General features: G+C 34.3%; 1 protein-coding gene and 1 long non-coding RNA gene across 41 annotated transcripts; one reads left to right on the plus strand and one right to left on the minus strand.

Moving 5' to 3' along the window:
- The first annotated feature begins 364 nt into the window (after positions 1–364).
- Positions 365–8,204, plus strand: LOC110898924. 39 transcript variants are annotated; one of them, XR_004876707.1, is made up of 16 exons: positions 365–674; positions 863–1,089; positions 1,188–1,229; positions 1,352–1,370; positions 1,456–1,480; positions 1,654–1,704; positions 1,945–2,063; positions 2,161–2,232; positions 3,258–3,933; positions 4,037–4,287; positions 4,666–4,803; positions 4,918–5,004; positions 6,107–6,151; positions 6,636–7,262; positions 7,460–7,553; positions 7,904–8,204. It is a non-coding gene; the product is annotated as an uncharacterized LOC110898924 (long non-coding RNA). The 39 variants fall into 39 exon arrangements; XR_004876714.1 differs by having other exon boundaries at positions 3,258–4,803; positions 6,636–6,746; positions 7,175–7,262; XR_004876712.1 differs by having other exon boundaries at positions 3,258–4,803; positions 6,636–6,746; positions 7,203–7,262.
- An 851-nt stretch (positions 8,205–9,055) lies between these two features.
- On the minus strand, positions 9,056–12,647 carry LOC110898925. Of its 2 annotated transcripts, none has more exons than XM_022145773.2 (3): positions 12,546–12,647; positions 11,499–11,846; positions 9,056–9,340 (listed from the first exon to the last, which is right to left on the minus strand). In XM_022145773.2, exons 2-3 carry the CDS (start codon positions 11,800–11,802, stop codon positions 9,294–9,296), a joined length of 351 nt encoding a protein of 116 aa, XP_022001465.1. In that variant the 5' UTR covers positions 11,803–11,846; positions 12,546–12,647; the 3' UTR covers positions 9,056–9,293. The 2 variants fall into 2 exon arrangements, with proteins under 2 accessions (XP_022001465.1, XP_022001464.1); XM_022145772.2 differs by having other exon boundaries at positions 11,499–11,849.
- Positions 12,648–15,590: the final 2,943 nt, after the last annotated feature.

Below are 15,590 nucleotides of genomic sequence, written 5' to 3' on the forward strand. Positions count from 1 at the left end.
GAGAGAGAGAGACATGATTTTTGAATTAGTGTTAAAAATTCAAATTCAAGTCTCATTTTAAGTCCTTTTTAATATTAAAACTCAATCAAATTTCTTTTTAGTCTTTACGAGATTGTTTTATTAATAGTCCCTATACATCTTACTCGTACAATTTCATACAATATGAGTTTGGATTTTTTTAACACTGATTGAAAGAAGAAGTTCACGAGTTCTAAAGTGGTTTGATTCAAATCTATCTATTATACTAAATGAATTTTCTTAGGCCACAAGGGCTATTCTTAGCCAATCATTTTGATGATGTGGACATGCTCTAAAGGCTGATAATTGAGAATGAGCGCCAATCTAATTTTCTTTATTCTTTTTCCTCTTCAATGCTCTCTTCTCCTTCTCACATACGTTTCTTCACCCTGTCTCTATCTTCAATCAAATAAATCTTTCCTTTTTCCTTATTGTTTCCCTTTTCATAGTACAGAAACCATAGGTTTCTTCCTTTGCTTCTTCCTTTGCGGCTTTATTCTTGGTATAGGTAATTTCAAGGTTACAATCTTTCACAATTATTTTGTTTTCGTATTCAAATCTCCCAGTACCTCTCTGAAAGTTGAAGCACTGATGTCATCGCACCATCAAAGTTGTCGATTTGAAGGTCATCGCTCTCTCTGGCTCATGAAATCAAGGTATGTCAATTAGTGTAAGGTGTTTCCCCAATTTTTGTTCAATTATCTTCTTCTCCATCATTTTTTTTGTTCAAATTAGGGTTTTTTTTAAATGATTGGAATGCGATGGGGACAGAGGATTTTGGTAAATCTTGTGACTAGGAAAGTTCATACATGTTGTTCGATCCAAATCAATGTTTTATGTTCAGGTTTATGTTCAAAGCAAATCAATGGTGACATGAGGACTCAAAAACGCTGCTTCCCTCCACTGATATCTTGACCGCCGGAAGAAGAAATAGGTAATGTTTCTGTACCTTTTATGTTTTGATTCAATTATTGCTTTCAGTTTCTCTCTTTCCTTTCTCGCTCAAAACCCTAGATCAAATGAGTGCAAGTTCCTGTTCTTCATTCTCATATTCATCAATCAATAACATAGGTATTTTTATTCCTTCTGATCTTTTATGTTTTTTGTTATGTGCTTCCAACCATAATAATCATGTGGCTGATCACACTCTCTTTTTTTTTAAACCCTAGGTATCAAAACTTTGCAATCAAGATATCAACAAGAGATTCACGGTTTGTGTATTCTTCCAACTTAGAGTTCTATCAGATTTCATATATGTATTCTTTGATTTCGCAAACTATTAATGTTCATCTTTCGTGTGTTTTCACAATAAGTTCTTTTTATATCTTAACAGAAGAGAAAGATCAATCCAGGTTAGTTAGTATATGCTTTCAATCCCTACATTTTTTGGGGTTTTGGTTCTTTGCTAATTCATCATTCTTAAATCCGCATATGTAGGTTTTAATCGATCTCAAATCAGCAGGTAAAAATGTGTCCAATTTCGTTCTCTAATTATGGTTTATGAATTATCATAGTTGAAGTTAGATACGTATGCTCTGAATTTGGGTAAAAATCAGCTTAAATTAGGCTGGCTTTGAAGTTTATAATTGTTTTTTTATTTTTGATTATTTTCATTATTAATGATGGAACAAATAGGCAGAAGGCATAAGGACAAATTTCATCAATACATGACAATAACTGGAATAGGTTGATCAACTCTTCTTTTTTAACTTTTTATAAATTTTCATCATTCGGTTATGTTGTGTAAAAAAATAAAATCTACTAAAGTTTCTTGCTCATAATGTAGAGCTAAAAGAAAAGTTTCATTGAATATAAAAATTGTCGATTTGAATGGTTTACGGATATTATTAGACAAAGATGATTTATTGAAAAGGTGTATTACTTAGGTATTTTTTGTTAATAGTTTCCCTTTATTTCCAAACACAGTGAAAAAGTTGCACTTGCTTGAAGAGCAGTGATTGGCATTTGATATCTTCTATATACAGATCATGCTAAATCGTTCATAGATATGCGACTTTTAGAGGAATTGTATAACAAATACAAAGGTAAAATTTTCATTTGTTGTCATTTTTGTCACTACGTTCTCATATCTTTTTAAAGAAATATGATTTCTTAGTCTAAGTTTGTTATCTTTCTTTGTAGATCTTTTCGTTGATATCCGCATAGCTGGTGGGGTGGTCGGCTGCTTCGGTTGGCAGCTCAAAATGTGTTCAGGTTAGAAACTGTCCAACCCGTTTCTGAACAAAACAAGTTCTGGTCAAAACGAGTTATGAAATAAATGAGTTAGGGGGTAAGCATTTTTGGTAACAAAACAGATTCGGGTCATAATGGTTTTGAAGGAAATGTGTTATGGGTAAGGGTTTAGGGTAACAAAACAGGTTCAGGTCAAAACAGGTTAGGAGATAACTGAATTAGGTTGACTATTTTGAAAAAAAAATATCAAGTTGTTTCAAGTCTGAATGGGCAAGGTCAATATGGAATTGGCCTATAAAAAAGTAACAAAATAGATCCACCTGCTACCAGCGATAGTGGTATCCATATTCTAATTTTCTTTCAAATCATTTTTCACATATATTGTGTTTGATGTATGTTCAATAAAATGAAGCTGAAATGGCTAGGGTGTCTTTAAATGTTGTTAAAGTTGCATCTATATACATGTTTTGCCCAGCACAGGTTTGGGTGGTTAGAACCTGCTTACACGTTTAACTATTTAAGGTGGCCGTTTTGAAAAAGTAATAGATTGGTTTGGTCAAAAGGGGTAAGGGTAATAAAACAAATTCAAGTCGAAATGGTTATGGTGACCATTTTGGCTAAATATCATTTTGTTTCGAGTCAAAAGGCATAAGGGTACATGAAGTAATAGTAACTTTTAAACTGAACCCATTTTGTCCCGAACCTATTGTGATTAGAAACCGCTTTGGCCCCAGCCAAATCGGACATGTTTTAAATCGGCAAGTTCTGGCCCGTTACGTGACCCACCTGTTTTAACTTTTTAAAAAACAGGCCAAACATGGATTTGTGCGTTGATTGCATAAAACCTTCAATTCGAAGATAATTAAAAATATGAAAAGATCATGGAGTTACAAAATTACTAAAAACATATTATGTTCGTGAATGCATAGAACTGAATCACACTGTACGAATTGGGTAGACAAATATTATTTACTATTCATTTTTCATTTTCATATTGTCGACATTTTCTATTCTTAATATTTTTTTTTGAACAATCTTTGGTACAGAACATTGATATAAGTCACCAAATCTTTGGTACAGAAAGCTGGCTTTTACTCAACCGCGATCCAGCCTTCCTTCAATTCCGATCAACGGTACATGAGGACTATCCTTGATTCATGAAGGAATCCAACCTTTTACTCAACCGCAATCCAGCCTTCCTTCAATTCCGATCAACGGTGCATGAGGACAATCCTTGATTAATGAAGGAAGCGGTAGTGATTTCAACCCAGGCGTTTCGGCTGTGTTGTATTCTTGACCAAAAACACTCCTGTAAAGATTTTGGTCTCTCAAGGATCATACCGAATGATGTCACTCATTCGTCAATAGCCCCTTAGGGATTTTGTTAGAAGATTGCCATTCCTTGGATCCCGAAAGAAAGTTAGCAACAATGTGGTAAGCCAGCCTCATTTGTATTTATGACTTTGCCATTGAATTTATTAGTGTTTAAAGAGAAGAGCAAGTGCATGTTTTCTCTCTTTTTATGTTTTTATGTCTCCTTTAAAGAGAAGAGAATGTACATGATGGTAAAAAGATAAACATAGATGAAGAAGATACAATATTGATGATGATAATGGCTGAAGATGAACAATGGCGGCAACGGTGGCTGAATTAGGGTTCCGCTCAGAATCTTTGATATTTCGGCCAGAAGCTAGGGTTCTGTGTTAGGTTCCAGCGACACAGGTAAGATAAATGGTCTTCAGGGTGGCTTTTCCGGTTGTATTTTACCATATTAATGATTGCATATAAGGTATTCATATGCAAAATGACTAAGGGTTTGTTGCAGATTACTTAATGTCTTCGCGTTACCGTAGTAATGTGCGCCAACCCCATGTAAATTGTCTCCTTTTTCTGCTGTTGGCATCTCTTTTTTTATGGGTATAAGTCGCTATAATAGATTTCGGTGTGTTGCTTTAATTAAATATATTACAAGTTATGTCTTACAAGTTAAGAAGGATAGAAGTTTGTGAAGATATGTGTTACAAGTTATAAAAGGGAACAAAATCCCCAAATGGGTCAACCAGGTAGCCAGAATAGGTACTATATCATCCCTTTTTTAAATTTCTTTGGTTATGGATGTCCATATTGACCCATTTACACATGAATCAGTTAGTTTAGAATGTGTTTTATTCTGAACGCATACAAAATGTCACACTAATCCTTTCATTTAATGACTTAAATTAATCATGTTCTAATTCAATAACTATTTATTATTGTTGTTGTAAATGGATAAAAAAAGTGGGTGGGTTATTCATGACTCAAGCCCTGCTGGCCTATATTGCCTGGTACCAAAAAATAACCATTTCAATTTGAACGATTTTAGCGAGTTACCCAACCTACCTGACCCACTTTACATTGTACCTTGACTTTTAGTTATGTTGGCATTGTGAGCTCATCTTCTCATGTTTTTTTTAGATTCATGTTGTCACTACATACTTCCAAAGGCTATCAAGGGTAGTTCCGCTGTTAGAAATGAATCAAACTCTCAAGAAAATGAAAAGAGGAGTTTAACGAGTAGGTGCACATAAATTATCTCCCATTTAAAGGATGCAGGTCTGAGATATACTATATTATTTTTCTTTATGTTTGGCATTTATGTATATTTAACTGGTAAACTTCTTTTAATCAACATTATAATTTTTAGTTTGTGGTTTTTCTATGCGAAAGAGGGTATAGTTAAGCCATATTTGTGGGGCTTGGACGCCGGTTGAAAAGAACAAAGCCAAACATTCACGCTTGCCTGAAAATGATGAGGTTCATATTATGTTCTTTCCTTTCTTAATAAATAGTTGTGGTCTAAACTCATGTAGGTGATTAGATGTGGCAAGCTTCAACCGAAGTACTTGAAACGGGCTGACTTTGGTTGTGTTTAATCACCAATGGGCCGGTTTAAGAAATCTTAGCAAACAATTAAATGTGTTAAACGGGTCGAAAAGCTCCCAAAAATGTATTTAATGCTTACAACTTTCTACATTGTTTTTTTATATAAATATAATATCCAAATTTGATCTTTCATATTAAACAACAGTATATAGTAATATAGACTTTGACTCCAGGTTTTGCATCTTAATAACCATTACATCATAGTTTTTATTTAAAAAACGTTTTTTTAACAATATATTGACTTTACCTCCAGGTTTTGCTATGACCATAGTATGGGAAATGTATACTTTTAAACATCTTAATAACCATTCCATGCTATTGTTCAAATGTTTTTTTTATTGATATATTTTTTTCCAAATACTTCTATTTTTTGCATGGGAGCATGTATACGAAGGCAAAAATGCCACCACGGCCTCTTGAAGTATTAGCGTATGAGATAATATTGAAAACGTGTAAATTTTGGTGTTGGTCAACCTGATCCTAAACACTTTTGGTATTAAATTATATATGGGTCAACTTGATCCTAAACCACTTCCACAGACCGATAGAAGTAAGTCGATTCAACTGTCTATTTGGTCCTAAATGGTTAATTGTTGGTACTATATTCAACTCTTTTTGGGGGAGGGGGAATTAACAGATAGGTTAATAAACAAAAGTTCCATAAATGGAAAAGATCAAGATATTAAATCCAAAATGTTTATTAGAGTAAGTTATCTTACAAATTTGACAAACACAATTAGAGATGTATCATGGGACAGCAATCAATAAAAGAATAGATGATCGAAGCAACACACCTAATTGATTAAGTAGGTTTCAGTTTTAAAATTTGTTGTTTTTATTTAAGAAGGGGAACTAACTGTATATTTCAAACTTTGAGGACTTGATTTATATTTTGGTAAAAGTTGCTTTGTTATATTTAACACAAGTTTTATAATTTCTGTTACTATGGAATTTTTACTTATTTCATATGCAGGGGGTGGGTCTGCTTGGACAACTGATGTAAGAAGTAGTAGAGCTGGTAATTGTGGCCCGTTTACTTAGGACTGGGTCAATGTGTGTGTATATTATCTTAAATGGGTTGAATGAAAAGATTTCAAAACAAGTTATCAAGGGAAATGGTATTTTTTTTACTGTGATGGGTATTTAGATTGGTGGGTTTGTTAGTGAGTCGAAACAGGAGTAATGTTTGATGAATGGAAGCATTATGAGTTCTTAGATGTGGTGTTATGAGGCATGTTCGTGTTTGTTCATTTAACTTTAACCGAACACAAAGACGAACATATAATCGAACACATTTTTTTGTTCGTGTTCGTTTATTTAGAAAATGAGCATGTGTGTGCTTGTTTATGTTCGTTCGTTTAAAACCTAAACGAACAGTTCACCAACATAAACGAACATAAACAATTTGAAGTTAGATGTTGGATAACTGGGTAGATGGGTGTATATTTGGATAGCAATTTGAATTATTGAAGCCCTATTTTGTGCTTATACTGATATAATAGGTAATTTGGGAAAATGAGAATCTGAATTTTATAATATGGTTAAAGCCTACGAATATGGCAGTTTGATTTGGACCAGAGACGAGTGGGGAATACTATGGGCCAGTTAAATAGGTAACCTAATGCTCTTCTCAACTTTTTTATTGAGTGTACTTCTTAAGAATTACATTTGGTTGCTATGTCATCCAAATTTTAATAAAGATTAGAGGTGGCAAGATGGGCATTCTAGGCCAATTTTGTAGTACGGGTCAGGTTATGTTGAATCAACCCGAAAACACCTTTTAGTCTATGGTTTATAATAATTACTTTGTTTATCATTACAATAATAATCTAAACTTTTTACACAGTCCATCTAGGATGTTCTATGCTTAAGAATGTAGCCTTTGGTATACTTTCAAGTTTCAATCCATTTGTTCCATTTTTACTTTTTAGCCATTTTTTTTAATTTGACCCGTTTGAGATAAAATAAAACCCAAATCGATCCATTTATAAGTAAAAGGGTAGTAGTTGCCGCTTTTTATTACTAGAGATTAAACTTACAGCTTCGATGTCTGTGGGCACGCATATAAGGAAGTGGCTGAAATCAAAGGACAATGTAGGAGTGGTGGATGGATCCCGGTTCGAAAATAGGTATCTTTTTAATATTCATTTGGTTTCGGGAGGTCAAATGATCTTATTATGGGATAATGCACTTATAACCGATGCTTATGAAGTGATTATCAACTTTTTATTTGTATATTTTACAATTTAACTGTTGGTGTTCGTTATGGTTATAAATATATAACTTATTGTGTTTGTTTTTATTTTCATTCTTGGTCAATTATTAGATCGAGCCGTCTGATGTTCAAATCGAAGCAACCTAGCAGATTCTGTAGTTTACGATTGTTACAATACAGTTCAAACGCCATTTGATCAACAATTGTAAGTTTTTATTTTATTACCATTAATGTTGATCTGAATATATATGACTTCTGAGTTATAATTAAAATAGTTTACCTGAACTTGAAATGAAGTAGAAAATTATTATTGTTGCTTTGATTGCATGTTCTGAAGCAACATTTGGGAATGTACACATCATTCATGTTTACATGCAATAGATGTTTTTAAGTTTGATTATGATTTTGCAGTAGCTTAGCTTCTCTATTATCAAAGTTTTTCATTACTCTTAAGAGTGTTGTAAATAGGTTTTAAATCTTACATCGAGATACCTTACTTTTCATCCTCACTAAACCTCAATATTAATTGTAAGTCGTCTAAACTAAATGTTACAGGTTTTAACACCGTCAACGTATCTACGTTTTGCACGCATAATGGAGTTTGGTGCTAATCGGATCTCCACGGCAACGTGTGAGTTTCGGAGTTTGCAATGTTATCATACCAAGAATGATTCGGTTAAGCGCAACGTGGCGCTGTGTATCAAGGTGGTATTTGGTTTTGAATAGACAAATAAAAATAAATTACAATTGTGCTAATCTTTAGAAAAAGAAACTTATGGTTACATGTTCAATGAACAATTACTATTTGATGTCTAATTTTATTAGAATAATATAATTTGGTCATTGTTTCAGATTATGAGCTCTATGAGATGTTTAAAGTGTTCTATTTTTCTAAAATTACACTTTCGTGACGACTTCAGTTATGTAATATTTATGTTTTTGCTCATATGAATCGAAGTGTTTATTGATAGATCAATGATGGGTCTACATGTTATTTCTTGAATTTGCTTAAATAGAAGTACTAATTCCAAAGAAGGTTCGGATTCTGATCCATTTTTTTTTTCAATTTCTTAAAAAATTCAAAGTTAGTCACTGGACCCTTAGACGTGAAGCCTAAGTTTGGAAAGGACTAGAACAAAAATGATGATCTACATGGGCTTCAATGACATTAGATATTATATGTTTATGTTAAGCCACCCGCGAAACTCGCGGGATCTTAGGCTAGTGTTAGTTAAATCTATCAAAAATGTGCAATTTAATGCAAACTTTGATTAAAAAAATGCTCATTGCTCCTACAAAGGTTTTTAAGATTTGAGACGTGTGTAATCCCTATTTCGAATCATATGAACACTTTTCTTTATTAAAGAATCATATGAACACTTTTCTTTATTAGAAGTTATGATATGATGCAACTACTTTAGATATAAAAATGAAAACTACAACCGCCATTGTATGGTACATTAAACGTGACAATATACAATTATACACCCACATGGTCATTTTAAAACGCTATACGCCCATGTAGCCTACGATTATATCTCATGTAATAAACCCAAAAACTACTACCAATCAGCAGCTTGTTATAGACTTAGTTTGTGTGGCTATCAAACATCCTCCTAGCCACTTGAGTTCGGCCTGTCATAGACTCGATCTCTCTCTGACAAGCCGACCAATGGTTCACAAGCCACGAATCAAATTCAAAAGGAGTTAAGATGCAAAAATGATAACCTTATTTCTCACCATCAAACTTAATAATATCCATATCAAGAAGATTAAATATGTATGTTTGATAACTCTTTTTTATAAGCGAGCGAGCATTATGTGTACAAAACTGAAGCATCGTTTAGCGGTCAGGCAACAAGGATTAATATGTCATCATCAGTCAGTAGTAACTATTTATGAAAATTGATCCAATGCTCATCCACGCCCACCTGGAAGAAGACACTCAGATCATGATCTTAGTTGCAGATGCTTTTCCGTCTGTCTTCTCCGCTGCAATTCAAAGACACAAAATGGTTGGTTATGTTTTTATATCCCAAAAGACAATAGCTAAACAAAGAAAACTGGTCGAAAGTGTTTTTGATCCAGACCAATTTTGACATGTATTTTTCCGTTACCGTTTGTCATCATCTTAAACAATTGTAAATGTCAACACTTCCATTCCATATAAGGATGAGCATGACAGGGAGGCGACCAAAGCATATACGAGAATGACAGTCTTTGTCGGTATCTTTTTGTTTTTTTAAAGATGGAATCCGGGAAAAAAAAAAGTAATAACGATGATATATTTTATTTTGCAACATATGAAAGTGTCATTTATGTACAAAGTGCAAACATATGAATATATTTTTATGTATTTCCTACTTTCCTAGGAATAGGCAGCCGGAAAGTTCACCAAGATACAACTTGGCCCAATGAGAAAACCCGACCGACTTGAAGTCGAATACAGATTGCTAGAACAAGAGATAGCCAAGGAAGCAAAAGTGAAAGAGATACAAACTTTAGCTCCAACTACTGAGGATCTTTGGAGGGTTTCAAACAAGAAATAGGCAAGTAAATGGAACAACAACGGTAACAGCCACTGCCACAAAACTACAGCTACACTTCATCCTCAAGCAAACCTAATATTGTTCTAACTTACAAGAAAAGAGATGTGAGACAAACAACCCACAAAGAAAATAAGCCCCTTGCTAGTTGTTACAAGAACAGAACCCTGGGCAACATGAAGAGAAGATGGAACAATGATGAAGAAAATAAGTGAAGCTCAGGCTCAAACCCAAAAATAAGCTTCGTTTAGTAAACGAGCCTGAGCTTCACTTATCAAGCTCAAGCCAGCTCGTGAACCTAAACAATAATACTTGTTTAACATATTATATATATATGTGTGTATATACATAGGGTGGGGTTCTAGAGTGAACACCAGTGTATTTGCAAACTGAGTGAACAAATCCTGGCCATTGATCTACACACGTGTATGGCCAGGATCTAATCATCAAATCGTAAAATACACTAGTGTATTTCAACATCAAATCCTGGCCATTAATCTGCACACGTGTATGGCCAGAATTAGTTCACTCAGTTCGCAAGCTACACTAGTGTTCACTCTTGAACCTAATCCTATATATATATATATATATATATATATACACATGATAACTATTGTTTACAAAATTATGATAAAACTCAATTAATATATATAAATTAATTAATAAATAACAAACAAGCCGAGATCGAGCTTAAAAAACTACCCACTAGCCGAGCTCAAGCTTTGAAAACAAAGCTCGAATCGAGCTGAGCTCGCGCTCTCATAAGTTAAACGAACTTGGGCTTGGTTTGGCTCGTTTGCACCCCTAATGAAGAGTGTACCAAAATGGAAAAGCCTAGTCAATTTCAAAGGTTTAGATCATATCGATTTACTTGGCTTACACTTGGTAATGGAGACAAGAGGGGAGATGAGATTTGAGATTAGACGAAAGAGTTATGTAGATATACATATGAAGTCAAAACTTCCTACTAGAAAGATTCCTCATAATCCCCTCAACTAAGTAAAGTTTTTCACTAGTCAGCTAAGTAGTTAATGTTGTAAAATATCGGATATCGCGGTAGGATGTCGGTGGGATATCGGTAATTTAACACTAACAATTCAGTATACTCTCCTACCATTAACAAATTAACCTTTTGCAACTTGAAAAAGATTAACAATTGTAGTAAGTAGGAACTTACTAAGACTTAAAACACTAAAGCAACAATAAGAAAAAAGACAGATAGTAGAACTAAGAAGAAAGGTACTGATATCGGGAAAATCGGTGATATATTGGTCAAATCTCGGTCAATATCGATGATATTATCAGTACCGATATTGTGTACCGATATCTCAGCAGGGGACTGATAACCGATATATCACTAATATATCGGGATATTAACTACATAGCTATTCAGCAAGGAAGCCAGTTATCGGTCAGGTCTTATCTAACACATATACCCTGCATATAACTGATGGAGTACATGTGCGAAGTTGGAGATGTTACACTTAAAGATCCAAGGAAACTAGTGAACAGTTAATCCTAGAGGCATAGCAGTTATGAGATAGTAAAAAAAAAAAGAAAAAAAAAAGGTACTTATATATATAAGCATAAATGGAAGAACTGACCAGATTGAGGAACTAGTGCAACTTCACCATAAATGGACTTAAGTTTGGAAAGTGGAACGACAGGTTTTTTGTCAGCCTCAGCATCAGCATAGAGTTTCTGCTTCCAGTCCCAAATGGTCTGTCGCATTGACTTGTTGGATTTCACAAGCGAATCCCTTTGGGATTCTAGCGTTTCGATATGCCGTTGCTGGTTGAATGATCTAACGGTGAGCCCTGCAAACGCACCCACCAGGAACACGTTGACCACGGTGTCGTTGCTTGCTGCTCTGTTGGCAAATTCCACTGCCTTCTTACCCAACTCCATTACACAATAATATTCAGCCCTTCTTGATAATTCAACCGGCTTAACTACTACACCAATAACATACTTCAGTTAACATATGTTTATAACTAGTTGATCAGATGCATATAACTTTAAATATATTATAACCAAATTTCCAGGTAAACGGATATATCATATAGACAAAAGATCAAATACAAATAACTTTAACATACAAAACGTATGAACCGAAGGTTTTGCTGAAAAAACGCGGTGGCATTTTCTTAAATATTAGGTTTTTTAGGGGTTGTTTTGGTGAGGTATAGTTTTTTAATCAAAATTACTTACTCTACAAGAACATTTTACAAAATTACTCAACAAGATCAAAATTACTCTACAGAATCATTTGTGGATACAAGCAAATATTTACGAAAAATGGCACCGCGTTTTTTTGTCATTTTCATGCTATTTGTACGTTTAGTTCGTTAAAGTTATTTGAACGGGAACTTTACTCATATCATATAATCAAAAAAAACTAAAATAATCCCAACCCCAAATAACCCTCCCCATAATACCCATTCCAATTGTTTTGGGTTTATTTGGGAAATCAAACGGAACCGACTTCCGTAAGAATTGAAAAGATCAATTATTAACCATGAGATTAAGAGCAACATGTAAGCAGTATACAATTTATTAACGAGTTACAAGAGAAAATGGAAAGAAAATTCTCAGCAGAGCAGGTACAAATCTAATTAACGTTGTCTGAATCAATATTGAGTAGAAAATACCTTCAATCCAGAAGCTTAAATACGCGATACTGTCCAGCAACCGATTTTAGGGTTTATTGTGCTCTGACGCCTCAGACTTTTTCGGCATAATATTTTTGAATATTTTGGGCATGTGTGGCTTAACTTATTTTTAACTTCTCCAGAAGTCCTTTTGGAAAAAAAAAAAGTCATAAAAACATGACTTTTGCCTAAGAAAAAGGATTTTTGTCCTAAAAATGGAAAGCCAAACACTCAAAATAAGGACTTTTGAGGCAAAAATAAGGACTTTTGAGCAGTGGCGGACCCAAGAATTTTTCCATAGGGGTGCGGAACATTTTTAAAAATTTTAGGCCCCTAAGTATATGAGTAAAAAAATCGGTTCGTATCGGGTCGGGTCGTGTCATGTAAAACAAACGAACATCAAACTAAATTTATATAATAATAAAAAACATGTAAACTTTGTTACAAACATAATTAAAACGTCGACGCCCTACGAGTTTTCATTTTTTGAAATCTATCCAAAACATCATTTAAAACTAATTTTTTAAACAATTCTTTCTCTATATAACATAAGTTCATTGCTCCATAACATAATGTTTCAATTTTAATTTTCAACTATTCAAGCCTAGAAATCATAACGTTAGTTGTAATCACTCTAAAAATATATAAACAACATAATCACCCTAAAAATCATCTAAACAACCATAAACAACGTCAAAAACACAAAATTTCAAACCTATTTAACAACTTTATTACCTTTTTTTCTCCTATAATATCAACCAAAATCATCAAAATAACAAAGAAACTTATCGGATTCCGGTTAGATTTGGTGTCAAACGACGGTGGTATGGTGGCTGATTACGGTGGTCGCTGGCTGCTGGACTGTTGTCGTTGGGTGATGTTGTTCGTTGGCAGTGCAGGGACGCAAGAGAGGGAGGGAGCGGGAGAGAATTTTTAAAGGTTTTGGGCTTTAATTATTTTATTATAGTTTGAAATATTGTTGGGTTTGGTTAATGGGCTAAGACTTAGTGGGCTAGCTAGTTAGGAATTATAAGTGGGTAAATGTATGGGTATTTGGGTTTAGTTAGTTAGGTATTAAAAGTTATATAATTTAGGTAGTATTTTTTTTAAATAAGAGTTTACTAAAAAAAATAAAATATTAATTGATAACACTTTTTACCTAAGGGGTGCGGACGAAAAATTTCAAGGGTGCGGTCGAAAAATTCCAAGGGTGCGGACGAAAAATTCCAAGGGGTGCGGACGAGATTTTCGAAGGAATTTAACACTAAATTTTTTTTCCCCGGGGGTGCGCCCGCCCACCTTGAAGTGGGCTTGGGTCCGCCCCTGCTTTTGAGGCAAAATAAGGAAAGCCAAATATGCACTTTATGCACTTATGCTATAACTATAACCAGTGAGAATACTAGGCTGCGGCTGCGGGTTTCATTCGATATCCTTTCTAGTTTAATACAATGGTTATTGGATTTTATCACCTGTAACTATCGGTTTTTTGCCGTTGTCACCTCCAACTAACACTTTGACATCCGGCACCTTTAACTTGACCTTTAGTTTGTGCTGGCATCACTCTGTTAAATCTTTACTAACTGGGTTTGTTTCTTATTCTACGTGGCGCTGACTTGATGAGGTGGACATGATTATGTGGCGAATGACGTGTCACTAACCTTCATCTCTTCTTTATAACACTGTGGAACCCTAATTTCCTCATAAGTTCAATAACTCGGTGATAACCCTATCTACGGTGGCGCACTTGACGGAATCAAGCAGCGACAACAACCGCATATTCTCACCGTGCACCGATGCAACCGTAGAAAAGTCCGGCGGTTTCACTCTCGGAATCGCTTTTGGGTTGAGATCTGCGTTTTTATTCAACAAATCTGTTCAATTATCACCGTGTGATCGGAGGCTCTCTCTGTCTTCTGTGAACTCACAGCTCTCGGTTTTTCGCCGGTAATTTCAGTAGTTATTTGCCGGTAATTCCAGTAGCTCTCTGTTTTTCGCCGGTAATTCCAGTAGCTCTTCTGCGAAATCTGTTCAGGTAGATGAGATCTCTCTCCTCACCGTCAATTCCAGTAGCTTTTTGCCGGTAATTTCTCATCAGTAGTTAGTATTTGTGCGTTTAATGATGAGATTCCGGTGGTGTGAAGACATGGTAAACCTAACGAGAATGGATAACTCGTTTTCTGTTGTTTAGATTTGTCATATGGATACTTGCTATGTGAAATAGTTTAGTCGAGTAGATAGTCATAGGGGTTCAGTATGATAGATTGGAAGTTATTGAACATCACTCATGAGGATCGATATATGATCTCTATTTGTGCTCATAATAAGGTTATTTGGATGTTCTATGAGGATCGATATATGATCTCTGGTGCCATAAAGAGGAGATGAAGGTTTGGGACACGTCATTCGCCACATAAGCCACATAATCATTTCCACCTCATCAAGTCAGTGCCATGTAGGATAAGAAACAAACCCAGTTAGTAAATATTTAACTGAGTGGTGCTAGCACAAACTAAAAGTCAAGTTAGGGGTGTCGGATGTCAAAGTGTTAGTTGGGGGTGGCAATGGCCAAAGGCCGATAGTTGGGGGTGATAAAATCCAATAACCCTTAATATAACAACTAAATGAAAGAAAGAAATAAATAAACTCAAAAGAATATTGACACATTTTTTACATTGAACGAAAATCATAAAAATAAATTTAAATTAAACAGCGAGATGGACTGATTTTAAATTAATTGTAAATGAAAACTTAAACGTTATCTTAAATATAACTTTAATAAAAAAAGAATATAAAACTAAAAAACTAAACATAGAAAAGTATAGAAATAGAAATAATTAAGTCTAGAAAAAATTCAAGAAAGAAAAAAAGTACATAAAAATAAAAATAAGAGTAAATTTCCGTTTTGCTTCCTGTGGTTTGGTCGTTTTAATGGTTTTGCCCAATTCTTTAAAAATAGTCATTTTACTCCAATAGTTTACCATGTCTTTTCCATATTGTTCTCCGACTCTTAACTCAGTTAAATTATTCAACTAAAGGTAGGGGTAT

The sequence above is a fragment of the Helianthus annuus genome, chromosome 13 (genome assembly GCF_002127325.2).
Source record: "Helianthus annuus cultivar XRQ/B chromosome 13, HanXRQr2.0-SUNRISE, whole genome shotgun sequence".
Classification (NCBI taxonomy): domain Eukaryota; kingdom Viridiplantae; phylum Streptophyta; class Magnoliopsida; order Asterales; family Asteraceae; genus Helianthus; species Helianthus annuus.

Bases quoted from the DNA above. Each gene is read 5' to 3' on its own strand.
- LOC110898925 (XM_022145773.2), bottom strand. From the start codon at position 11,802: ATGGAGTTGGGTAAGAAGGCAGTGGAATTTGCCAACAGAGCAGCAAGC. The intron at 9,341-11,498 runs GTCAGTTCTTCC...TTTGAATTGCAG, and splicing joins TGCACTAGTTCCTCAATCTG to CGGAGAAGACAGACGGAAAA.